This window comes from Macadamia integrifolia, chromosome 9 (genome assembly GCF_013358625.1).
Source record: "Macadamia integrifolia cultivar HAES 741 chromosome 9, SCU_Mint_v3, whole genome shotgun sequence".
NCBI lineage: Eukaryota > Viridiplantae > Streptophyta > Magnoliopsida > Proteales > Proteaceae > Macadamia > Macadamia integrifolia.
This window is the reverse complement of record NC_056565.1, coordinates 16,344,669-16,372,233: the sequence shown is the minus strand read 5'-3', so window position 1 is coordinate 16,372,233 and position 27,565 is coordinate 16,344,669. Positions and strand designations below refer to the sequence as shown.

At 39.2% G+C, this 27,565-nt stretch overlaps 1 protein-coding gene across 3 annotated transcripts; it reads left to right on the top strand.

Moving 5' to 3' along the window:
- LOC122088750 (polyubiquitin-like) lies at window positions 1–27,565 on the top strand. Of its 3 annotated transcripts, XM_042658074.1 has the most exons (4): window positions 1–298; window positions 695–1,408; window positions 1,658–1,660; window positions 26,443–27,565. In XM_042658074.1, exons 2-4 carry the CDS (start codon window positions 695–697, stop codon window positions 27,235–27,237), a joined length of 1,512 nt encoding a protein of 503 aa, XP_042514008.1. In that variant the 5' UTR covers window positions 1–298; the 3' UTR covers window positions 27,238–27,565. The 3 variants fall into 3 exon arrangements, with proteins under 3 accessions (XP_042514008.1, XP_042514007.1, XP_042514006.1); XM_042658073.1 differs by lacking the exons at window positions 695–1,408; window positions 1,658–1,660 and having other exon boundaries at window positions 4–298; XM_042658072.1 differs by lacking the exons at window positions 1–298; window positions 695–1,408; window positions 1,658–1,660 and adding an exon at window positions 25,791–26,046.

Genomic DNA, 27,565 nt, shown 5'->3' with positions numbered 1-27,565 from the left:
CCCCAGATATTCTACTAACGCCAAGCCTCGAGTCAAGGATTGAGTCGATCATAGGACTGTCCTTTGCCCTAGTAAGGCACTGATTCAGCAGTTGCAGATAGTTTTCACCCGTGTCATTTGCCCTAAGATGCCTCGACTTCCGGACTTAGCGTGTTATACAAGCTAGGTCTCCTCCTCCTCCTTGCCTATACCTTGCCTATATAAAGAGCAATTTGCATTTCTCTCTCTCTACAGTACTCATTTTTTCCAGATTTTTTTTTCTCTCCTCCATTCTTGAAGCGCGTTCTTCAAACCCAAGGTTAGGAATTCTCTTTACCTCCTGTAGGTCATTTTCTTTTGTTTTGATTTGGGTTGTGGATTTTGATCGCGTATACTGTTTGATTTTCGTTTCCCATTTTATTTGCTAATCTTTTGTATGGTTGTATTAGGGTTTCCTACCTTTTTTGGCTACAGCACTTGTTAATTTTTCGTTGATATATAAGGATTTTATGATTGTGGTGCTTTGGATCTGCTTCTTCTATTGATCATCTGAGCTATTTCCTACCTGTTTTCGTTACCGATCTTGTTACTTTTTCTTGTATTTACGGTTTAGGGTTTCAGGATTTTAGGGTTTTTGTTTCCTCTTCTCTATAGTCCGGTGTGGTAGTTGGAGAGGTTGAAAAACTTGATTGATAAGACGTCTGTTGCTGTGCAGATGCAGATCTTCTTTAAGACCCTCGAAGGAAAGACCATGACACTGGAGGTGGAAAGCTCAGACACCATCCATAGCGTTACGGCTAAGATCTATGAGCTGATGTTCGCCGGAAAGCAACTCGAGGATGGCCGAACCCTAGCTGACTACAACGCGCAGAAGGGTGACACCCTTCCACTTGTGGCCGGATCCCTCCACCTTGTGCCCCGTCTCAGGGAAGCCTGGCAGAAGGGATCCGACCTTGGCCTTGTGCCCCGTCTCAGGGGAGTCTGGCTGACCTGGAGGGGCAAATCCATCACCCCTCTAGTGGTGGAAAGCTCAGACACCATTGGCGACGTCAAGGCCAAGAAGATTCAGGACAAGGTGGGTATTGCCCTAGACCACCTAAGGCTGATTTTTGCTGGAAAGCAGCTCGAGGACTACCGAACGCTAGCTGACTACAACATCCAGAAGGAATCCACCGTTCACCTTGTGCTCCGATTGAGGGGAGGGATGCAGATCCTAGTCAAAACTTTGACTGGAAAAATCATCGCCCTTGAGGTGGAGAGCTTAGGCACAATTGGCAACTTCAAGGACATGGTCCAGGACATGGAGGGTATTCCCCAAGACCAGCAGATTCTGATTTTCTGTAATAAAGTGCTTGAAGATGAGAAAACCTTCGCTGATTATAACATCCAGAGTAATTCGACCATACACCTTGTGCTGCGTCTCAAGGCGGTTGACTACGAGAAGCCAAAGATTCAAGACAAAAGGAGGGCATGGAAAATCCTCCTGCCCTGCAGTGGCTGACTGAGGAACGGAACTCTGTCTCTCTTCATTTTGTCCTTGTGTTTGCTCTTCTCTGAGTTTCTTAGCAGGTGAACAGTTAGAGTTCCGAAAAGAAGTATTTGGTCTTTTGAGGGAAAGTAGACCTAGGGTTACCTAGGAATTAGTGTCTCTCCGCAATCATGTGTGGGGGGAGGGTAGGGTGTTTGGTGTCTGGTGTCTGGTGTCTGGTGACTGGTGAGTGGTGACTCTGGTCTCTGGGGTGCTTTATCTGTTTGTCCTAATGTGTGGTTTTCAGAGTTTCTTAAATGAAGAGGGAGTCTCTCTCTCTCTCTCTCTCTCTCTCTCTCTCTCTCTCTCACACACACACACTTTCACTAATTAAAATCTTAACATTTCAAAAAGTGAAGAACTCTCTGGAAGATGGTAAGTACGTGGTCAGTTGAGCCTTACCTCATAAAAGAAAACTTGAGTTTGGATCTGCTGCTGAAATCCAATAACTGTCTCATCAGTACAAGGTGATGAATGGATGCATAAAAGGGATAATTGTTGGATCTTCTTGGCTGGGGTCCGATATTCACGGGCCCACCAAGACATTTCTCTGATTAAAAAAAAAAGATAGACTTTATCCTGTAGATAACTAGATACGATATTGTTTTGTCTGACTCCCAAATATCAGGGTAAGGAAGGGGTGGTCTCGAAAATCTCGTGCCTTGGATCTCGTAGTAAGCCACACTAAGATATTCATTTGGAATATTATGCTTTTCTTTCATTCTTTTTCAGAGTTGCCTGGAATCTATTGACGCGATAGCATCTCCGCAGGCTTTATTGGCCAACCGACCATTCCGTCATTTCATCTTCAGCTACTTCCATTGAGTTCACTTTAGAATGACTTTTTGGGATTATAGCTTTTCTTCTTGGTAATTGATTTACATAGATTCTGAGTGGTTGTGAGATCTTGCCATTTGATTTAGGCACATCTGGTTCTATAGACCAAAAAAAAAAAGAGGAAAGTTTAGAGAAAAATATACAAAGAGGCAATTAAAAAAAAAAAAAATCCTCCAAGAGAACTGACATTGCCTATAATGTGTTCTTTTGATAAAATTTCTTTTCTATAAGGTGTTGCTAAAGTGGGTATTTTGTTTATCTTAGATAAAGCTGTTTGATGTATGTATATATTAAAAAATCAACAGACAAAACAAGGACCAAAGACATGGGTAATTTATATATAAAATACAAAAGAGGATCTTTAAATGTCAAGAAAGTTCTCTCATGGGTACTCTCTCAATCTTGAACTTGAACTCAGTTGGGTGAATATTATGATCAAATAAAGCATTGGACATTTGTGGTATATAATCGCTTACAATTACATCTAACACATGTAAGAAAAAACTTACCATTAAGGGAAAAAAGTTGTTGAATTTAATATAGTAAAAGCCATTTATCTTTTCATGTATCTCGAAAAGTATTGATAAGAGACTGATAAATTATGCATGATTTTCATCCAGACAATTAATTTTGACACTTTGGGAGATCATCTCGGCGATGATGATCAAGAGCTAATTGACTCAAGATGCGATCGGATGGAAAATGCTATAAAATTTCTCCAAATGATATGAAGCCCTCATAATATCCCTATTTATCCATTTTAGGCCATCACCTAAAATTTCGTCTAAATCTGGTGACGTTTGGTTACTCCGTGATGTAAAATGACCATTTACCTCTGGTATATTTCTTGATATTCAGACCCCCCTGAATTTGTGCAAAACCTTTGAGATGACTTCATTTGGTTGTGTTTAAATATGTGTAAAATTTCGTTCAAATCCGATGTTATTCAGACCTCAATTAGTGTGAAGCATCATTTTATGGATTTTCATCGATTTCTATGCCATGTTTATATATATAATATGAGATTTACCATCGTACTGATGGAAGGTTCTCTGTGAATGCTTCACGTCAATATGTGGCACGTCAAAATTGATTACACAGATTAAAAGATATTAATGTTTTAATTTCAGCATTTTAAAATGGAATAAACCAAGTCAACTTGTTTCAACCCAATTTGTACTGACTGTTGGCCACGTGAATGTGCCTGTGCCTGGATACATCGTGCTCATCAAAGTAACTATGGGCCAACCTAAAGGATTACTCGATATGAGCCGGAGACACTGCTGTATATCTTTTCTCTCTCTACCTCTTATATCCACCATATCTCTCTCCATTTTTATCAAAACCAGATTTCCCTCCCATCACCCATGGCACTGCTCTCTCTTCTCCCCATAGCCATTATCTTCATCTTCCTCTCTTACAACCTCTATTGTCGGCAACCTTTACGACATCAAGTCAATGAGATTCCGGTGTTTCGCAGAGTGGGCAGAGGTTTATGGACCAATCCTATCGGTCTGCCAAGTTGAGTAGAGATGGAAAGGACCTCATATGGGCTGATTATGGACCTCACTATGTTAAAGTTAGGAAGGTCTGCACTGTAGAGCTTTTCAGTCGCATCAGGCTTGAAGTTCTTAGACCCATTAGAGAAGATGAAGTTACAGCCATGGTTGAATCCATCTTCAAAGACTGTACTAGCCTTGGTATGTTTCTTCTTCTTAAAAATACGTGCTGAATATATATATATATATATATATTTAGGGTATGTTTTTTTGTTCGGAAGTGTGCCCCTACACCTAAGGGGTGTGAAATGACTACCATACCTTTGTAATATATGTCCGAACATATGTTCTGATTGGTCAAAACAAATACAAGAGCCACATTATCGAACAGAAAACCTTTCTCCATGTATTTCTTAGTAATGTAAAGCACACGGGTTTCATGCAGGTACACAAGTAATTAGTAATGCACCAATCCCTCACTTTAAAATTCCTAAAAAGCACAGACTTCTAGGGCATGCTTACTACTTTTCGTTTTTTAATTCTGAGGAAAAAAAGATTCTTGCTTCCTTCTATGCTTTCACCATGGGGACAACTAATGTAGCTCTTCTACTGTTATTGTTGAATAGAGAGGTCATAATCTCGATTAGTCTCGTGCATGAGTATCAATAACGATGTGATTTTTGCATTTCATAGAGGCACACAGTTGATTTTGCCCCCTTTGGGTGTCTGGGTGCAAGCACCACATAGCCTGGTAGGAATTCTTTTTCCATTTTTTCAATGGTTAAATATGTAAGGTTTGAGTTTCTTTAAAGTCCTCAACCCATCACTGCTCTAGTCAGCTGGTTGTGGGTTTGTGTCTTGACATGCCCACTATCGTCCATTGGTCCTGCGGAAGCATTGCTTGCCATATGGGGGCTTATCCTGGGGGCTATGATCACTACTATGGAGAACCCTTTTCTTGCCTACAAAAAAAAAAAAAAAAAAAAAAAAAAAAAAAAATCCTTAAAGCCACTTTTTTTTTTATTTTTTATGGGGCTGGTGGGACGGGTGGTAGGGGTTTGCCTTGATGCTGCATCCCTTCAATCCAAGGAGAGAACTTCACCGTAGGAAAACTTTATATGTCCAAGTTAACTATGGAAACTTGGGCTAGAGCAGAAGTTGGGTAAGATGAATTTATCCTACAATATGACAATGGGCTTGGGCCTGTCTTGACCTTGATAACCGAATTACACCAAAGTAAGCCATCGAAGTATGCTTTATGTCACCGTTAACCTAATAAACTCAAGTGATCTAATGATAGTTATAAACAATGCAGATTACCTTAGGAAGAGTTTGATTGTTAAGAAGTACTTAGGTGCAGTAGCATTTAACAACATAACAAGGCTTGGTTTTTGTGAATTCGAAGGCATTTTGGATGATCAAGATTTGGAGTTCAAGGCAATATTGGCCAATGGATTGAAGGAGCATCACTTGCCATGGCAGAACACATCCCTTGGCTCCGATGGCTTTTCCCACAGCGGGCATTTGCTAAGCATGGTGCTCGAAGAGATTGACTGACTAGAGCCATCATGGAAGAGCACACGGCTGCCCGCAACAATAGTGGCGACACAAAGGAACAATTTGTTGATGCACTTCTCACTCTTAAAGAGAAATACAATCTCAGCCAAGACACTATCATCGGTCTTCTTTGAGTTTGCATAACTACTACCTTACCTTTCTATTCTAATATTAGAGCAAATATTTTCTAGGTGGGACATAAGGGCCACACCCACACACAGGGGTGTACAACCTAAGAGCGGCACAGGGAGTCATTCTGCGCACCCACAGTGTCTCCACATGGCTCCTATGTCCCATCCAGAAAACTTTGTTCCCTAATCTTGATAAGGGCTTGGGCAAGTTAAATGTTTGTTTGGGTTGGCCTTAGCATGGGCCTCAAATCCAGATCTTATATATCCATAAGAGAAAGTTAAACTTAAACTACCAAAGGTCATAACATATGCTTACCATATTAAACCAAGCCCAAACTCCAAAATTGCCACTAGTCCAACTATGTCATATTTTATGTTATTTCTGAATTTACAAACCTTACTCTAACATTTTTTGTATCTTCTATGTAGGATATGATAACTGCAGGCATACACACTACTGCAGTCTCAGTTGAATGAGCCATGGCAGAGTTGATCAAGAACCCAAGGGTCCAAGAGGAGCTTGATCGGGTTACCGGAATGGAGCGGGTGATGATGGAATCCGACTTCTCCAGCCTCCCTTACCTCCAATGTGTGGTCAAGGAAGCTCTAAAGTTACATCCTGCAACTCCACTAATGCTACCCCACAAAGCCAATGCCCATGTCAAGGTTGGTGGCTATGACATCCCCAAGGGAACCAATATTCATGTTAATGTGTGGGTTGTTGCTCGAGACCCGGCCGTATGTAAGGAACCATCGAAGTTCCGGCTGGAGCGATTCCTTGTGGAGGATTTTGAAGAAGGGGCCATAGGTTCAGTCTGTATGATCTCTCACCATTATTGGTCTCTCACAGCAGCAAGGCAAAGCTAAGTTAATTTTCTCAACATCAAATTGTGGGGTCTATAGAGAACCCCTTCCTTTTATTACTAAAATTTTAAAATCCCCTCCTTCCGTGGAGAGGAGAACCTTTACAAAAATACAATTTAACGAAAATAAAAACTAGTCTAGATTGTTACACTACAATAAAAATCGTTTACTAAATAAATATATCTAGTAAACAATTACAAGAATTAAATAAAGGATAAATGATATTTAGGGTACTTATCGTTTTGAGAAACTACACATAAGGTATCCAATGTTCGAGAAATTATGTTTAATTGTAGCACCATTTTTGAAATGTCCAATTATACCTGACTACCATCCACTCTAGCTATCACTACCCCTCTCCCCTCCCTCCACTACAACCTGCATCGCTTACCCACCCTTTGTATGCAAATCTCACCCTACACCCTCCTCTTCCCATCAATGGGTGACATAGTTGTTCTTTTTATATCTGATAAGATTGTTCCTTCAAATGCAAAGCCTTATAGCGTAATTTGTAGTCCACAATGTTACTTGTGTTAGGACAATGGAACCACGTTAATACAGTGAGCCTGACCTACTTGATGATTTCCCTTCCTCTTAATGAAATACCTCTCGATGAATAGCAATAGCTTTTTAATAATTCTGACATTTTTGCTATATAGGAAAAAGGTTTTATGCATGGTTGTGCATGATACATGACCATGCACAGAACCCTCATATGGGGAATGAGTGTCTACGATGCACCCCTTCACCCTATCCGACAGTTGTGTGCATAATCATGTACAAAGCTTTGCAATGCATCTAGCTCAAGCCAAATGAAAAATCGAAACTTTTATTAGAGAAGATATTACTAGCCATTTCAGAAGACGAACGATATAGGAGATTAATTGTCACGAGCAATATGGTAGCCAATCCATTGGCAAAGGGAGATCGTTTGAAAGAATACTAAGTCATGAATTTGAACTAAATGTTTGAAATTTACACGGAATATTAAACAGTCTAAGTCTGAAATGAAAACTAAATGTTCTTCATTGTCACAATTAAATTTATTTATGATTGTTCTTGAAAATGAGAAAAAAAAAAAAATGTCATGACAAATGTTCCCAGAAATGGGAAAATTTTTTGAAATATCATGACAGATGTAACTCCTGGAAATGGGAACCTGAAATACAAATATAATTATTGGAAATGAGATCTAAGAACATACATTTGGTCAGCAAGACTAAGTAAGAGATGTTGATGATGTAACCATGTGGCTGCCGGAAAACCATGGGGAAAGTTAGAAAAGCTTCAAGAAAAAACTCAAAATGTCAAAAAATCTAGAAAACTGCAAGACAAAAGAGAATGAAAAGGTTAAAGGACACGGAATGGAGGAAAAAAACTCAAAAGCTAGTCATGAGAATTGAGCGTTCAAAGTCTTAGAAATAGTAAAAAAGAGTCAAATTAATGGAAAAGTCTTTAGCCGGAAAGTCTCTGTTCTAGTAGATTCCGTTCTTTTTCTCTCCTTTTATGTCATTTTCTGTTGTTTAAAAGTTGAATTGTGAAGAGGTCGTTAGAGATCGTTAGGTTTCCCCTGGTTTTGAGACTTTACAACTAGGGTTTAAGATTTAGGGTTTATAACTGAGTTGAAATGATTAATTTATTGATAGATTTTTTAAACTCCGACATTTTCTTGGTTTGATTTTTTCACTTTGCAGATGCAAATCTTCATTAAGAACCTAACCGGAAGACCATGATCCTTGAGGTGGAAAATTCAACAACCATCCATAACGTTTAGATCCAAGACCAGCGACGTCTGATGTACTCTGCAAAGCGAAGATCATGCGTGGAGGATTTTTTATTCTTTTTATCTTTAGTGGAATCATGTGTGTAAGGGAAAAAAATCGTCTGCAATTCCGATCTCGTACAATTTTGTGAAATATCACCTTCAGGGGGTGTCACGTGTATTGATACCAATGCAATGGTCCAGATCTGATTTAAATGTCTGTTCACTGATTTAAGGTTTTATTAGTTGTACCAAATCTGGACCATTGCATTGGTATCAATACATGTGTCACCCCCTGAAGGTGGTATTTTACGGAATTGTACGAGATCGAAATTGCAGACGATTTCAACCTGTGGAGGGTGGGGGTTGAAATCGTCTGCAATTTCGATCTCGTACAATTCCGTGAAATACCACCTTCAGGGGGTGACACATGTATTGATACCAATACAATGGTCCAGATCTGATACAACTAATAAAACCTTAAATTAGTGAAGAGGTATTTAAATCAGATCTGGACCATTGCATTGGTATCAATACACGTGTCATCCCCTGAAGGTGGTATTTCACGAAATTGTACGAGATCGAAATTGCAGACGATTTTTTTCCAGAGGGTGGGGGTTGTCTTGGACCAAGTAATTGGGCTTCCGAAGAACGTAGGTGTCTCATGTAGGCATGTGTAAAGGGCTTGGTGTGTGCGTGTTTTTTTTTTTTTTTTTTTTTTTTATTTTAATAATTTAATGATTAAGAAAGAAATAAAAACTGACAAGACAGGTCCTACTAAAGAATTTGAAAATATAAAAGGAATAAATTACATTCCTAAATCAACAACACCTTTAATTAAACTTTTCAAATCATTTGAAAATTCTTCCGAAAATAAACTAATATCCATAGTTGTTGTAAATGAAGTCATATAATTAATAGGTTGATTCATATTATACCAAACTATTAGTCAAGAATGGCCCAAATTAGACCTGATTCACTTAAATGAGATTTATTATTTATTTTAACATAAAATATAGGAAATTTTTTTATGGAAAAAGGTTGGGTATGTCGCCGATATCAAGTATGCTAGCATCCATTATGTCTATCTCTCTCTTCTCTTTTTCTGAAATGATCCCTATATCCTTCATGAATGATACTCCATCATGTGTTCCTATTGGTGCTATCCGCTAGCATACTTGATATCGGCGGCATACCTATCCCTCTCATTTTTCTTTTATATAAAATATTATTTTGTACCAATTTTTTTTTACAAAGAAACAAATAAAACATCTAAGGATAACAATAGTCACATCAGCAGTGGCATACATGTGCCCTCTAACACATTCTTTCTCTCTCGTTACCTTACATTTTGGCTTCTTGATCATGACATATGAGTCTCATGTATGTGAAACCAATTTTATTTTGGGTAATTTATAATGCCACCCCCTAAAGAATGCCAATATTAGAGGGGCACCCCCTCTCTTTCACCAAATTGGACTCGTCCCCTTGCCGTCAGTCATCGTTACAAAATATAATAAAAATGCTGACATCAGCAATTCAAAAATTTCTTAAATACCATTTTGCCCTTAAAAATAGGAAAATACCAAAATTGCCCTTAATGGTTGTATTCCCAAAATCGATTGAAGATCCCTTCCGCCACTGCCGCCTCTGCTCCATATCCACCGTGTGAGTCACTGAGTTGGAGAAGAAAGTCGGAATAGTCGATCGACGGCTGCAACCCCTTCCGGTGAAGGCGCCAAACCTTCTCCCTCACGTCCTCCTTCTCCACCGCCGCCATCACCTTTGCTCCATATCCTTCATCGACAAATCCGACCTCATCGATCCAAATACCGACGATGGAGACCTGGACGGGCTCTTCAATGGACTTACCGACGGTGAAATCGCATTGATCCACAATGGCTTCATGCCTCGTATGGTTGTAAGTACTAACTCAATGAACTACCCCTCTGAAACTCTCTTAACTCCCGATCTCCTTTCTCTGAAAAGCTTATGTAACCTATGAAAATCTCCCTCTAAGACCCTATTGCTCATTTAAAGAACCCACAACTACTGGCCGCCATGACCAAAGCCGTCGCCGAGGTCTCCCAGATTCGATCGTAGGGATAGTCGGCCTTGAGGTTCAGAGAGAGAGAGAGAGAGAGAGAGAGAGAGAAGAGATAGAGAGAGAGAGGAAGAGGAGAGAGAGAGAGAGAGAGAGAGAGGAGAGAGAAGAGAGAGAGAGAGAGAGAGAGAGAGAGAGAGAGAGAGAGAGAGAGAGAGAGAGAGATCTTGCCTTTATTGCCACTGTTTTCCACATCACTGTTTTTCACAGGCGTATTGAAAACAAAATCTAGCACTGATCCGAATGTAAATATATTAGAATATTTTGAGTTTAGAAAGCGACCGAACAAAGCTGTAATATGTTATGAAATATATTGGGACATCATATAGGAAAGTCGTCACCGAGGTCACCCAGATTCGATCGTAGGGATAGTCGGCCTTGAGGTTCAGAGAGAGAGAGAGAGAGAGAGAGAGAAGAAGTTGGAATCGCCGATGGTGGTTGTTGCTGCGGACGCCGATGGTAGCTGCTGTTGCAGACACTCAGTGAGAAATAACATGTAAAATATGATTTATTATTTGTTTTCATTAAAAGGGTAAAAATGTCCTTTCAAATCTTTACTTAACAGAGACTGACGGCAAGGGGTCCGAGTCCAATTTGGTGAAAGAGATGGGGTGTCCCTCTAATATTGGCATTATTCAGGGGGTGGCGCTGTAAATTATCCTTTTATTATTTTAGTAGGATAACAATAGTCACATCACCCATTTGTTTCGTGTGAAAGATTTCACATCAGTCCCCTGTATGTGAAACCAATTTTTTTTTAATAGGATAACAAGAATCAAATCACCCATTTGTTTCGTGTGAGAGATATCACATCCATGTGGACCCTTTTTTTTTCTTTTAAATTGGTTTGAACTTTTATAACTTCGGCCCCATTTGTTTAGAGGGGCTAGTCTCGGGTGGGATTGTAAGACACATGGATCCCACATGTTGTTAGGGTGAATGACAAGAATGAAAAAGTTGTAGAAAAGTATAATTTTTCAATCCCATGCTTGTTTGGTTGGCTTGAGAAAGTTGAACTTTACCACCCCATGTATGTTTGGATATCAGAATTTGTGATTGAAGGGAAAGTTGCTATACTACAATACAATTACAAGAACATTATTATTAAATAACGTCATCACATTATTATTCGGATCTGATCCCTTAATGGATCCAACAAGGTTATACTCATCTCCACTTAGGAGCTATTAAGTTTGCTCTCTCTTTTCATGGACGAAAAGGTCTCCCAGTGGTTTCTAGGGTTACTTTGTTAGACAGTTGATTTTTACGATACTAACATGCCGTGATCGCCACTGTCCAGACTACCTTGAATGCCAGAACAGTGTTTTTAACATTGTATCCTAATTATAATATTCCTCTGTCTGACCCTCTTCTTTCCTCTGCCTTGAAATTTCAAATCCATATTACTGATGTCCCCCAGAATGCTATTACAAAGGCTGCTACCTTACACTATCAGATGGCTTATCGCTTGTAAAATCATGCATTTGATCTTCTCACCGGCCATTCTGAAGATGCATTGTTCATTACTATGGGCTCTAACCAAGTCCCTTGCTGTACCTATGTTCCCAGACAGATATCTGATGACGAACTACTTCGTCTCCTTCCCTCTTCTTGGGTTACCACTTACACACAACAAGTGTCAGCCTCTCAGCCACAAATCCCTCCAAAACCAGTTCAGTCTACTGATCCTGAATACATTACCCATCCTTCTGGTGAGGTAGAAATCCGCTTCCCTCTTCCCCAACCTCGTCCTTCTCCTCTCCCAACCTCCTTTGGTATGATTCAAGAAAAAATCCCTATCAAATCCTTTGATTCTAAGGGTAATTTGATTTTCCACATCCAAGATCCAGTTACTGGTCATAAATACTTCAACCTCTGTGACCGTGATGATTGTCTACAGGACTCTGAAGATGATTTTCCTTCTTCTCGTCGTTCTTCTAGACGAAAGTCTTCACAACAACAATTAAAAGAACGATATGAAGCAGGAGATCCTTCTATTGGCCCTCTCAGTACTGAATCAAAGCACCCTTTCTTTGTCAAATATGGCAAACCCAAGTTTTCCTCTACCCCTTCCTCATGTAAGGCCCCTCCAGAACCTGAAGTACCTCCTCCCATTGTTCCTCCTTGTTGTATGTACACTCCGGGCTCTTCTTCTTCTTCTCCCCTTAAATCATTTCTTGGCCTCCATGATTCTGGTCCAGATGTTCATGGTATTCGACAAATCTGGAAGATTAAACCATCTGTGCAAGCCACAGGACGATTTGAACCCATTTCTTCTGCTGAAGCAGCTTTGAATTGGCAGGCAGAAAATGCTACTGTCCAGAACTAGTACCTTGAGCGTATATTGGCTCAAACCCTACAAACTCATGGCACTCTATCCCATCATGATCATCTTCTCCAATCTCTCCGCGGAGAAATTGATCAGGTTCACATTGAACTTGCTGAAATTACTTCTAGCGTTGCTGATACCACTACATCTTTTGCTCTTATTGGTCAAAAGGAAAAGCACCTCCGGTATCTTGAAGCTCAACTTCATCAAATGCAACAACAACAACCACGTGCTCCCTCTTTTGTCTCTTCTCATCGGCAACAACAACCACTTCCAGTAACAGTTCCCAACTTTGTTCCACAAGATCCTTTTGCTATGTACACCTCTCTTACATCACCAGTTGTCTCTTCTTCAAGGACTTTTCGTACGGAATAATTGAAAGCACTTCAAAGACAACAACGTGCTCTTCTCAAAAGAACATGTTCAGCTAGAGGATGTGCCCGTAGTAGATTACCCCCAGCATGGACATCCACTGCCGCACTTATGGAACTTAGTGATTATGAGGATGAATTTGCAGATGCTCTACTAGCACCTCCTCCATTTACCCCTTATCCTATGTCAGTCTCATATCCTGCACCTCTGCCTCCTGACCCTCTTAAGACAACTCCACCAGTTCCTTCATCTTCTACCCTTGTGTCTACACCTCCTCCTAAATCCATCCATACTATTATTTCCCCTCTTGAAAACACTCTATTCGAGTTCCTTACTAACCTCACCATCTCAGACCTTGTTCCCCTTCCCTCTTTCATGAATGAAGGGCCTCACCCTGCTGCCCCTCATGTTTCTGAAATGGATGATGACCCTAAAATTCAGAATACAGAACCTCTTAGACAGCCCCCAGTCTCACCTACACCTTTTACCCCATATGAGAACCAGGACCCCAAGCAATTTTTTACCCTGGATGATATTCCTATTTCTAAATGGGCGTCTCGAATTGCTGATTTTCATGCAAGGATTAATGCTGAACTACTTCATGAAGGAGCATCAACTATCACTGTCTTGTCTAAATTTGTTGCAAGACTCCAAGGAAAACTCAGAGAATGGTATTCGGCCCTTGGTCTTTACCGACAACTGTAAATAGTTCAACTTACTGAAAGCCAGCTTGTTACCACTCTCTATCAAGAGTTTCTTGGCCCCGTGTCAAATGATCTATCAAAGGCCCGTGATGAATTTCTCCAAATGAAGTGTTGTTCTCTTCTTCACCCAGATCTTGACAGACATTTTTCCAGAATGACAGACCAATTTTATAAAATTGGTGGTATTGATGATGAAAACTTAAAGCAAGTGTTTTTGAACTCTCTACCAGAGCCTCTTGGCACAGATACACAGCAGTTTTTGAAGTACCAAAATATTCCATTAGCATCATGTACTATTGGTTCTTTATATAGCTATTCTCTCACTGCACTTGACAAGCCTTGCAACATCAAAAAAGTCTGGAAAGATTTGCAAGAGCGTTCTGATAAAGTCTCATTTGCTTGTGATACTTCTTATCTCAAAATCAAGTGCAAAGGTGACAAATCTTGTGACTGTGCTACCAAGAAACCTTCTCATCACCGTCGGTTTCCCTCTTTTTCTCAGAAATGGAAGCCCCGACTCAAAAAGCAGTTCTCCTTTCATTCTCCATAGAAAAAATGGAGATTTCTTAGGAAAAAGCAAATTAGAGGAAAATCCAAATCCACTGCTTGTTATGTCTGTGGAAAAAATGGCCATTTTGCCAAGAATTGTCCCTTGTCTCGAAAGAAGGATAAGGTCATGCACATGCTATCCTCTCTTCACCATGAAGATCTTCAGGATGCTGATCTCGAATATTTATATTCTCTTAATGAGACACCTACAAAACTTTCTCTTTTTGCAATTGATTTCCCTGCTACAGACTCAAACCTAGAGTCTTCACTCTCCGAGTCTGAGGAATTTGATCCCCTCTACCACTTGATACCTTTTCTTCCCCCTACCCAAACTAGTGTCTCACCCCCTCTGCTTCAAAGCCAATCAATCTCTCTTCCTCATGTTTCTGTCCAAATACTTCCTGAACCTTATGCTAAACCTATCAACCTTTTTGCTTTCTTAGATACATGAGCTGCTACAACAATCCTGAACCGAAAGGTTCTTCCTAAAACTTTTTGAAAATCTCAGTAGGATCCACCTCTTCCTTTTCTTGCGGCTAACGGTGAAATCTTCCATATCACCCTTGTATCTCGTCAACCCATAAAAATCCAACTCCTCCCCACTTTGTCTATTACCCATACAATTTTAGGAACCCATTTTCTAGGAAAAGACCTCATCATCGGTTTTGATGTGCTTAGCCATCTTCCTCTCCAATGGACTCCCTAAGGCCTTGTCTATAAACAACTTCTCCCTTGGTCCCTTATTTCTAACCTCTTTTTTGCAAGTCCCTCTCTGTTTGAAGAAATTAAAGCACATATGTTCACCACATCTTGTGCAGATTCTCATTCGGATGTCCTTACTAAATGTCCTCAACCTTTATGGTAGAACCCTGACTTCTTCATCACACTTCCATTTAAGAAAAATGAAGATGTCAATCCGACGAGAGCCAGCCATCCAGGTCTCAATCCAGAGCATCTTTCACTGGCCACTAAGGAGATTCAACAACTTCAGTCCCAAGGTCTTTTGGAACCTACCTTTTCTCCATGGGCATGCCAGGCATTTTATGTCAATAAACGAACAGAACAAATTCGTGGCAAGTTGAGAATGGTCATTAATTATCGGCCTTTAAATCTCTTTTTGGCTGATGAAAAATTCCCTCTTCCAACATGCCCGGCTTTACTTCTTCAGCTAGCCCATGCCACTGTATTATCCAAGTTTGACCTCAAAGCATGTTTTTGGCAACTTGGAATCATCCCAGTGGATAGACCAAAAACAACTTTTTGTATTCCAGGATATCATATGCAATGGACAGTTATGCCTTTTGGTCTCAAAACTGCACCATCTATCTTTCAGAGAGCTATGATGAAGATCTTTGCTCCCATCCAGGACCATGCTCTTATATATTGATGATATTCTCCTCTTCTCCAAAGATGAGACCAATCATCTTCGGCTTCTTCAACACTTTCATCAGCTTGTTCAGAAATATGGTCTTATGCTCTCTTCCAAAAAGATGCAAATTGGCGTCCCTTCTATTGATTTTCTCGGTGTTACTATCTCCAAAGGACAATATCAGTTACAACCTCATATTGCAACCTCATTGCAGTTGTTTCCTGATGGTCCTCTCACCAAGAATCAAGTTCAACAATTTCTTGGGATCCTCAACTATATGACAGAGTTTCTTCCATAACAGATCATCCATACTTCTCTGTTGCACTAGCTTTTGCATAAAAGGCTCCCCCATGGTTTGCTGTTCACACATCAACTATCCGAGCTTTAAAGAAACTGTTTGAGAACCTTCCCACTCTCCAGATTCCGTCTAAAGGAAAAAGGATTTTACAAACAGATGCCAATGATACTCACTGGGGTGCAGTCCTTCTTGAAGAACAGTCTCCTACTACTACAAGAACTGTTTATGGTTACAAAAGTGGATCTTTCAAGCCTTCTAAAGCTCATTATCATTCAACTTTTAAAGAAATACTAGTAGTCAAGCATGGCATTGAAAAATTCCAATTTCATCTCATTGGCCATCAGTTCCTTGTTGAACTCCATATGTCCAGTTTCCCACGCATGCTTGAATTTCGACAGAAGATCCTCCCTCAGGCACAACTTCTCCGATGGGCTCAATGGTTTTTTCAATGGTCTTTTGATGTTAACCACATTAAAGGAAAAGATAATGTTTTGGCAGACTTCCTCTCCCGACCTACCTCAACCTTTGCCATTATCCCATTACTTTTCCCCATAACTCTTGGTGCCTCAACCTCCTAGCAACCACCTTCTAGCCACAACCTTTGTTGCTCCCTACCTCCAACCCTTTCACCTGAAATCCTTTAAGATCTCACCTTCAGAACAATCATTTCTTATAGCAAATCTACAGCTCTCCAACTCCTCGAAGTAGCCCTTCGACGACATGGACTCCCTATCTCAGGTCTCTGCTTTCATCCTGAATATCCTTTCCTAACCATGTTTACCTTTACCTCTCTTGTTGAAATCTCAGACCTTTCCCTTATCTATAAGTGCCTCTTCTGGCACCTCTGTTCCACTCACACCATGGCTCTTAGCTTCCCCCTTGTTACCCTTCATCAGTACTTTATCCGATGGATTGCTCAAATGCATCACCGACCTAACAATTCTGTCCTACCGTTTTTTCAACTGTTTGCTCCCCCAGATCATTAGCTTGATCTATTATCTGGGTATCTCCCCTCTTCTGAAGAACTCTACCCTGATATTTCCCAAATCATAATTCTCTTCCATCGACCCCCTATTATCCACCAGACCTTTGACCAACACCAACAACCCTGCCATCACATTCACTATGCATCTGATTTCCATATCTATGGACTCAAACCATATGATCTTTACCATACCCGTTTCAGCCATCGTGAAGAATGGAGAACTACTATGTGCTGAGCCAATGACACTTTGCCACAACAAGTTCCGGCTCCACTTCTCACTCGATTTGATAAGGCTTGGGATCTTCACCAAACTGGCCTTCTCCCTGATCCTCGAATAGAGTGCCTCCTCGATGCGCACAATGATTGGCTCATTGCTCATGCTAGTTTTTATCCAGCCAGCAGCACTGACAGTTCTGACGATTAGTGGGTGCATTATGAATATACTGTGTGTCTGAGTCATCTACTTTATCTACAGTGTATGAGTGTATTGTGTACTGTGTATAAGTCATCTTACTGTGTATTGTGTGTATGAGTACTGTGTATGAGTCATCTGCTTTATCTACTTTATCTACAGTGGATGATGAGTCATCTAGTTACTGTACTGTTTACCGGTTTATTTGGTACCCGGTTACTTGTACTTTGGAGCTCTATAAATAGAGCTTATAAATGAAAACAAGTTAAGTTTGGAGTTCAGACTACTTGTGTTTTAGAAATTATGGTATCAGAGCCGAGTCCTTGGTGGAAGTATGTGCGTGTCTATCCTATGCGATCCACGGTTTAGTCCCACATGGCCCCATAACGAAGCCCCCTCAATGCTTATATGAAGCCCTATACCTTCCCCTGTCAAGCCGATTATATTGATCCATTGAGTATAACCTTGGTGGATAAAAAGTACTCATACAATCTATTGATCCATTGATCCTTGGTGGATATAGTACTCATACACAGTAACATTTTCCTGCAGAAGGAAAATCATCTTCAAAGGCTAATTGTGGTGATCCCTCTCATAAAGCTGACTGCAACACGAACAATCTGATACAATGAATTTAATGGTTGCATCAACAATCCATCAAGGAATAGCAGTCATATAGGAGAGATATCTCTACCCAATTCAAATACTAAGTCTAAACCATGCTAAAAATTATTTAAAATGAGAAAGAGAATTCCACTTTAATAAGTGAATTTAGTTCCTTTTGGGCAACTCTTGATCCACTACCCCCTTTCCTTTTTTATTTGGCTGATCTTCATTCATATCTTTAATCTGATGGGTCCTTTCCCTTGCGATTATACAGATCCCTATGCAATTGGGTAAGCATGAAACAATTAAGCATATGAATGTCTCCAAAGAGAGAATCTATGAAGAGACATTTTAGTAACCACGGTAAAGCTTACAAAAATCAAGAATCCAGATCTTTAGGTAGAACTTCCAAAACGGAGAGCATAAATCCGTCCATAATTTGCCAAAAGTTTGAGAATATTACATCATTAGTCTGTAAAAAAACCATTATAAAAATATACATCCCACTCAAAAATTCCATTCTAAAGCAATTAAACAGAAATCTCATCTCATACGGATCAAACAAGACAATGATTAGAAATATAATCAGAATAGATACTAATTAATAGAAAAAAAAAGAAGAAGTAGGAGATGGTGCCAAGCTAAAGATGATCAGAATCGGTGACAAAGAAAGATTTTGGTCTTTCTTGATTTGTTGTTTCTTTGGTTTTTTTTTTCCTCTTTCACTTTCTCAATTTCTGTTATATAGAAAAGAAGGAGAAGGAGCCGATTCTTCTCAAGAAATGAAAACCCTCCGATTCTTCTCAAGATTTATGAAAACCCTTCTTTCTAGGTATTACCTACAAACAAGTTGAGGAAGAAGACAGAGCTAGTTGAGGAAGAAGACAAAGCTAGAGAGAAGATCATAGCCTTACCTCTGCTGGGAGAGAATAGACTAAGTTGATGAAGAAGCCACAGAGTTGGAGAGATCGCCTTCCTTCATCTTTCTTCCACCAGATCGCTTCCTTAGTTTTTTCCACAAGAGTCCCACCAAATCGGTGGGACTTTGAAAGGGAAGAAATGGAAGAAACATGCCTCCGATAGAAAACCCTGACCATCTGAAAATTATTCCATAGCTCTCCCACCGCTTTCATCCAAACAACCATATTTTACACTATTTTGTGGGAAAGTTGTCAGAAATCCCACCCCACCAAGTCCCCCCTAAACAAATGGGCAAGTTATGATTGATGACTAAGAAAAGAAAATAAGGTAGCACAGAATATATAATAAGACAAAAAAGAATAGTTACATATATTTTTTTCCAAATTCAAAATTTTTCTTTTTTCTATTTCCCTTTTTAAATTCAATTTTTTTTTTCTCTATCTTTTTCCTCAAATTCAAAGTTTTTCGATTTTTTTTTTCTTTTCTTAATCTTGGTTACCAAACATAGCCTTATTTAATGTTAAAAGAATATATATTTAACATGATAACCTTTTAGAACTCAAAGCTGTGTATCACGTCGGAAAACGAAATAAGAGATAAGGGATTAACAAAAAAACGTTTACTTGGTCAAGTGATTAAGTTAATTGTAAAGTAATAATAGTGAGGAATAAATAAAGAAAAAGTTCATACATTAGGTGACGGCAAGAAGGCGGTTAGGTATTTGATTTCATTAATTAAAAGGACTAATTTTAACATTTCTAGATATATAATGGCCACTACCATTGTTAGTTAAAACATGTTTTAAATGCGTTTAAAACGCGGTTGCATTTTTTGGCATTTTGAAACGCATTTTCTCATATGCTATTACACAATACGGGAAAAAATGGAAACGGCAAAAGAATCCATTTTAAACAGGTTTAAACGGCCGTTTTAAACGCGAATCCGTTTTTTAAGAGTAAAATAGGAATTTTATTAAAAAAATTAATTAATTAAAAAAAAAAAACTATTAGTAAAAGTGAAGAGTGAAGACAATATGGTACTTGGTTTTTGGTTTTTTAATTCCATACTATCTATAGGAAAGAAATCTTATCTTCTTATAACCCATTGAGTAAGGAGAAGCTAAAACTAGCAACATTTCATTTTCTTGTAGCCCATTTGGCTGTTTTATCTTGGGATTCTCAGAACTTTTGGAACATTAGATGCATGTATACAGGTAATAATCTCTTAAATTGTATGAGTATACTACCGTTTTTTTGGTTTTATTTTTTTGAAAACTACACGTTTAATACTCGTACCGTTTGTTTTCATCCGTTTGTGATTCTCTATTTTTTTGATCGTACCATTTATTATTTTTATCTATTTAAAACTCATATCGTACATTTCTATTTTTTTATCATTCCCGTTTCAACTAGCAGTGGCCACTACCACAGAACTCAAGTATACACCGTTGAATTGGATGCAAAGTCAACTTTTATAGCCCAATTTAATTTAATTTTTTTTTGGGTAATGACCAATTTAATTTTAGAAAACCGTGAAGGCAATTGTTGGAAAGAGAAAAGAGTCTACATCGAAGCCATATGTGACTACATAATTATGTACGCAGGGGCAGGAGGTTTAGAGTTGAACGAGTCAAAATATGGGGGGCCTGTTGACTGGATGTGGCGCTTCCCTAACGATTATACAAGGGCTGGGATGGGATGTATGTTAAAGCCATTTTAACCATTGGATGAATCATTGGAAGATCATTAAGAGGATTTTTTTTTTCTATTGACTCATATCCAACATTGTATGGTCCTCTCTCCTCTATTTTTCACTATTTTTTGTGTGCCACATGTAGTGGTATCAATTCTAAGCCTGCACTGGTAGGTTCGATGGAGCCCGACACATTTATGGCATGATCTGGATTGGCCCAATTAATAAACGTATAAGACTTAAGCTCGGTCTGTTTATAAATAGGTAGTACATGGTGCAAGAGGTAAGCCCGATGGGCCTCTCAATTGGCCCGACCCATTTACAAGTCTGATTCGGATCGACACGTTTAGTTCTACCGTTTATATAGGTATTTCTTATTTTTTTGGGATAGAATAGGGTATATATTGATTTTTTTTAATCTATTATTGGTAATATCTTTTCAAAATTGTTGACAGTGTAATAAAATAAATTAAAGTATCTTAAATCTAAGAAAAGTAAATATCGTTTAAGGCCCATTTAAGACCCGTTTAAGGCTTTATTGGTACATTATTTCGTTTAAGGCCCAATTATAGCTTGATTAGCCCGATTAAAGCCCGAAACCTGATCAAGTCTGACACGAGACTGACTCATTCCTTAAATAGATAGGTCATGGTTCGAGGACATAAGCCCGACGAGACCGATCTGGCCCGACCGATTGACACCCCTAGCCACATGCATGCCTCTAAAATGACACAAACTCTTGAGTTACGGAGACGCAAGTCTGTCATGAGGTGTTCGGAAGGTAATGAATTTAGAGGCATGCATGTGGCACGTTTTACTCGATGACCCAATTTGGGTCATCATGGGTAGCAAATTATCTCTACTCTACATGTGGATGGGAATGAGATCTCAATGTCCTCGTCTATACTCTCTCTCCTCCCACAACAGAGGTAGATGATTCATTTCAATGGGAGATGAAAGAGAGACATAGGGAGACTATCATATGCTACGCTCTCAGACAAAAATAGTATTTTGAAATAAGAAATATTTTTTTACCTAAATAAAATAAGTGTTTTTTTTTTTTTTTTTTAGGTTAATAGTACCAGATAAAAATGGATGGATTTAGGTCCCTTTTAATCGGAATAAAATTTGAAGGGAAGTGAAAATTTTCAAACTTGAAAGAAAATTGTAATCTTTACTTAATATGATTACATAGTATACATGTCTAGAAAGGGAGAAATTTTTATTAGAAATGAGATCATAAGCATTCTAGAAGAGGAAAGAGATAGGAGATTGCTAGGGAATTAAGTTGAGAGAGAGAGAGAGAGAGAGAGAGAGAGAGAGAGCTCCTTATTTATTTCTTGTACACACAACACTTATCTGAGGAAGCTTACTTAAAAAACATCTAAAACATTATCACTTTCTAACCTGGAGTTCTACTTGAGGAAGCAGGAGCAATGGTAGTTGCCAAATCTTTTACTAGGACATAAACGACTATGTGGACTGATAGACTTACCAACCTAGATCGTTGTAAAAGACGATGCTGTCACATTAATCGATTATTGGAGAAGAAAATCAATTTATTGCTTATGTAGTTTACCTTTTAAGCCTTTTTAAAGAAGATTCTTTACTAACATGTTGAATTTGATTGTGGATAATATATTTTATTTTAATTAATTATGTGCTCTTCCACTCAGACTTGAAACACATTGTTAGATTCTTTTTGAAGAAAGAGCTCAAGAGGATTAGGTTGTCCTTAACCAAGTAATTGGTCTTCCCTAGGTAGATAAATGTCTCATGTGTAGAAGATTTTTTTTAAATGTGTGGGTTGTTGCTCGAGATTTTTATAATTATTTTAGTTAAGGGAAAATGTTGGGTATGCCGCCAATATCAAGTATGCTAGCATCCATTGTGTCTATCTCTCTCTTCCCTTTTTCTAAAATGACCCTCATATCCTTCATGAATGATACTCCATCATGTGTTCCTATTGGTGCTATCCGCTAGCATACTTGATATCGGCGGCATACCTATCCCTCTCCCTTTAGTTAATTATGTGCTCTTCCACTCCAATGATGCTCCTCCGCAAAGCCATTGCCGATGTCATGCTTGGTGGCTATGACACCCCCAAGAGAACCAAGCCGTGTGGAAGGAACTAACTGTTGAAGTTCCAAGTGATCCGGCGGAGCGATTTTTTGAGGAAGATGTCAACATGAAGGGTTATGATTTACGATTACTATCATTTGGGAGAACGGATCTGCTGTTTATACGATGACTTGGTTATGCGAGTCGACGATCAATATCTATCTATTTTATTTTTAGATATATCACTCTTTATCCTTGTAATGGCAGAAAGTGAGATAGGTGTTGATCACTGATTTGTACAACCAGGTGATCGTACACACAGCAGATTCTATCTCCCATTTGGAGTGGGTTGACGGTTCTGTCCTAGGGTACAATTGGGCATCAACCTAGTGACATTTATGTTGGGTCACTTGTTGCCCCATTTCCAATGGGCTCCACCTGATGGAGTAAAGCCAGAGGACGTTGACACGTCAGAAAACCCGGATCTGATCATCAACATGAGGACCCTCTTACAAGTTGTCCCCTGCCGAGGTTGCCAACACATATACGAGTGTTATCAAATGGATTCCAATTAAACAACCAAAAAAGCTCCCTCTTGCTTGAGGATATTATGATTATGCTCAACCAAAAGAATGCAATTCAATGAGGTGGGACCTAATATGATGATGTGTGGAAGTGGATTTCCCAATTAGAATAGGTTTTTGTGGGGATCAACCGGTATAAGGTTGGGTGGGGATCATATTTTAATTCTATTCACTTATTGCATCTACGGTAAGTTCTATTAAGGCTTATATTTGTAGCATTTTTGGTTTGTCTGAGGTGGCTAATCATGGTAAATGTTTTGGGATTCCCATTAATTTTGGTAGAATAAAAAGAATATCATTTTCTAAAATTGTGGAGCGGGTTCATAATAAACTCTTGGGGTGAAAAGATACTATATATGTTTCGTGCACTAAATGGGACCATTTATGCACTGGTAAGAAGGGTGGGGCTTAAGATTTAGTGAATTTAAGTGTTTTAATCTCTCTCTCTTGAGTCTTGACCAGGCAATGTTAAACGATTTTAGGTAATGTGGATGCATTGTGGATTAAAGTCTTAAAGGAGAAATACTTTCCCAAGTCAAAATTTTTTGAAGTCTTACTACAGGTTTTTCTCTTAGGCTTGGTATAGCATTCTATTCTCCTTTGTAAGGGTTTATCCAAAAAATAAAATAAAAAATAATCTCCTTTCTGAAGGGCATTTCAAAGAGGGTGGGAAAGGGAGATACTAGCACATGTCTGGTATCTGCTAGCTTTTAAGAAATTTTTCGTATCTCTCTATTTAGCACTTTTCCACAAAGGAAATATATATATATATATATATATATATAAAAGATAATTGCTCGTTCTCTTGTCTTTTCTTCCAAAATGTTTTGAACAATGATCGTGTTAGGACGAAAATTATGTATAGTCCTTGGGTTAGACCCTCATCTTGACTCGCCAACAAATATCCTTGACCTACTAGATGAGATTGGATTGGCCGCTACTCTTACGATCACATGGTCGTATAGGTGAACATTAAATACCTGTCCCTTTTGTTTCAATTATGCCCTTATTCACCCAAGTAATGATAAGAAGTGGGAGAGATGTTGGATGCTCACCCATACAACTAAGTGATCGTATGAGCAACGGATCTATTCTCCTACTAGTGTACTAAAAGTGTAAAACCATGCTCATCAATTCAACCCTCTTTTATCTTTTATCTTTTCTTAATTATTTACAGATAAGAGAAACGCTACCCTATTGATATATGTACATGGCAGCATATGGGACTGTGGAAACAGTACGGTCTCTCCACATTTACTGTGTTGGTAAAAGCTTTTCATTTAGAGGGGCATACAAGACCCGGGGCGATAGACGCCACAAAAGTCAAGATGGAGAAGATGATTCAAAAACGGGGAAGGGATTTTGCCAAATAACAAACAACTAATTGTTGGAGTTTAATTTTCAAAACAACAAGTTCTCTTCCTTTTATTCAAAACTCTTTGGTACTAGTAAAGCATGTGAGCTAAAGTTTAGTCCCACATTGGAAACTTATAAAAGTTTTCATGAGTATATATATAGGAATGTATCTTAAGGGTGCAAGCCCTTTGGAGAGGTACTCTCATTTGTCATGTGTGTGTGGGGTTTCTTGGGGCGCTTTTGAATCATGCGTACACCAAGCCGACTCGGTCCAGACTGTGGCCGAGGTCGGGTGTGTGGGATTGGGTCATCCCATTCCCTTACTTTTTAGTCAAATATTTTTTAGCTCCAAATTCGAAATTTCAATTTGAAATTTTGAAACCAAAATTAATTTACATTAATAAGACTGTATACACTATACACTATACGTACAGGTATGTTTGGGCATATAAATACCCATGCCGACACACAAAAAAATCCAGAGAATAACTATAATTGATATGGTTATTCTAGCTTTTTTTTTTTTGCGTGAAAGATGTAGTTGTTCTATCCTTATTGTTGAATGAGCTTTTCCGTCAATATCACTATTGTGTAAATAAAGAGTTTGCCTTACCAAAAAAAAAATGAAGAGTTTGAGAGTAAGTATTACAATCTCCAAGGTCATTTTAAGGGGGAGGGGTGGGAGGTGGAGTAGATTATCTATTTTTATACCACATATCCTATTTTGAAACCAAGAAATCAAGTAGTTTCTAGAAAAGAAAGGAATTCACAGAAACTCAGTTATAATTAAATTCTTTCATTACCAAAATTTATTTTGATACATACCCTCAATCAATAAGATTAAACAGGGTAGAAAGCCTTTTTCTCTATAGTGAAACAAATATTTTTAATAAAAAAATTGAATCGTTTGAAACTAATTAAGATCTATATTTTAATACAATATTTGTAAAATTTTCTGAATTATTATTCTCTGAATCACTTGACCCCTATTTCGACCTAATCCAATTCCAAGTAAAAGAAAGGGAATGTCAATTTATTCTTCTGGAACATCCAGGAACAAGAGGATTCAATCAATTATTGTAAGAGTGAGAAATATCATACAATATTTGACAAAGTTGGACTAGACTAGTGGGACTTGTTGAGTTTGGGGTTGGTTTAAGATTATATAATCTAGGCTTCAGTGGCCCAGGCCAAGGCCTAGACCAAACAATGCTATAAATATGTACTTCTTCATAAACCCAACAATACCCCCAGATATTCTACTAACGCCAAGCATCGAGTCAAGGATTGAGTCGATCATAGGACTGTCCTTTGCCCTAGTAAGGCACTGATTCAGCAGTTGCAGATAGTTTTCACCCGTGTCATTTGCCCTAAGATGCCTCGACTTCCGGACTTAGCGTGTTATACAAGCTAGGTCTCCTCCTCCTCCTTGCCTATACCTTGCCTATATAAAGAGCAATTTGCATTTCTCTCTCTCTACAGTACTCATTTTTTCCAGAATTTTTTTTTCTCTCCTCCATTCTTGAAGCGCTTTCTTCAAACCCAAGGTTAGGAATTCTCTTTACCTCCTGTAGGTCATTTTCTTTTGTTTTGATTTGGGTTGTGGATTTTGATCGCGTATACTGTTTGATTTTCGTTTCCCATTTTATTTGCTAATCTTTTATATGGTTGTATTAGGGTTTCCTACCTTTTTTGGCTACAGCACTTGTTAATTTTTCGTTGATATATAAGGATTTTATGATTGTGGTGCTTTGGATCTGCTTCTTCTATTGATCATCTGAGCTATTTCCTACCTGTTTTCGTTACCGATCTTGTTACTTTTTCTTGTATTTACGGTTGAGGGTTTCAGGGTTTTAGGGTTTTTGTTTCCTCTTCTCTATAGTCCGGTGTGGTAGTTGGAGAGGTTGAAAAACTTGATTGATAAGACGTCTGTTGCTGTGCAGATGCAGATCTTCTTTAAGACCCTCGAAGGAAAGACCATGACACTGGAGGTGGAAATCTCAGACACCATCTATAGCGTTAAGGTCAAGATCTATGAGCAGCAGCGTCTGATCTTCGCCGGAAAGCAACTCGAGGATGGCCGAACCCTAGCTGACTACAACGCGCAGAAGGGTGACACCCTTCCACTTGTGGCCGGATCCCTCCACCTTGTGCCCCGTCTCAGGGAAGCCTGGCAGAAGGGATCCGCCCTTGGGCTTGTGCCCCGTCTCAGGGGAGTCTGGCTGACCTGGAGGGGCAAATCCATCACCCTTCTAGCTGTGGAAAGCTCAGACACCATTGGCGACGTCAAGGCCAAGAAGATTCAGGACAAGGTGGATATTGCCCTAGACCAGCAAAGGCTGATTTTTGCTGGAAAGCAGCTCAAGGACGACAAAACGCTAGCTGACTACAACATCCAGAAGGGATCCACTCTTCACCTTGTGCTCCGATTGAGGGGAGGGATGCAGATCCTAGTCAAAACTTTGACTGGGAAAACCATCATTCTTGAGGTGGAGAGCTTAAGCACAATTGGAAACCTCAAGGACATGATCCAGGACAGGGAGGATATTCCCCAAGACCAGCAGAGTCTGATTTTCGGTGGTAAAGTGCTTGAAGATGAGAAAACCTTCGCTGATTATAACATCCAGAGTAATTCGACCATACACCTTGTGCTGCATCTCAAGGCGGTTGATTACGAGAAGCCAAAGATTCAAGACAAAAGGAGGGCATGGAAAATCCTCCTGCCCTGCAGTGGCTGACTGAGGAACGGAACTCTGTCTCTCTCTTCATTTTGTCCTTGTGTTTGCTCCTCTCTGAGTTTCTTAGCAGGTGAACAGTTAGAGTTCCGAAAAGAAGTATTTGGTCTTTTGAGGGAAGTAGACCTAGGGTTACCTAGGAATTAGCGTCTCTCCGCAATCATGTGTGGGGTGAGGGTAGGGTCTTTACGAAAAAGGGTTTAGGGTTGGGGTGTCTGCCGTCTGGTGAGTGGAGAGTGGTGAGTGGTGACTCTGGTCTCTGTGGTGCTTTATCTGTTTGTCCTAATGTGTCTTTTAGAGTTTCTTAAATGAAGAGGGAGTTTCGTCGTCA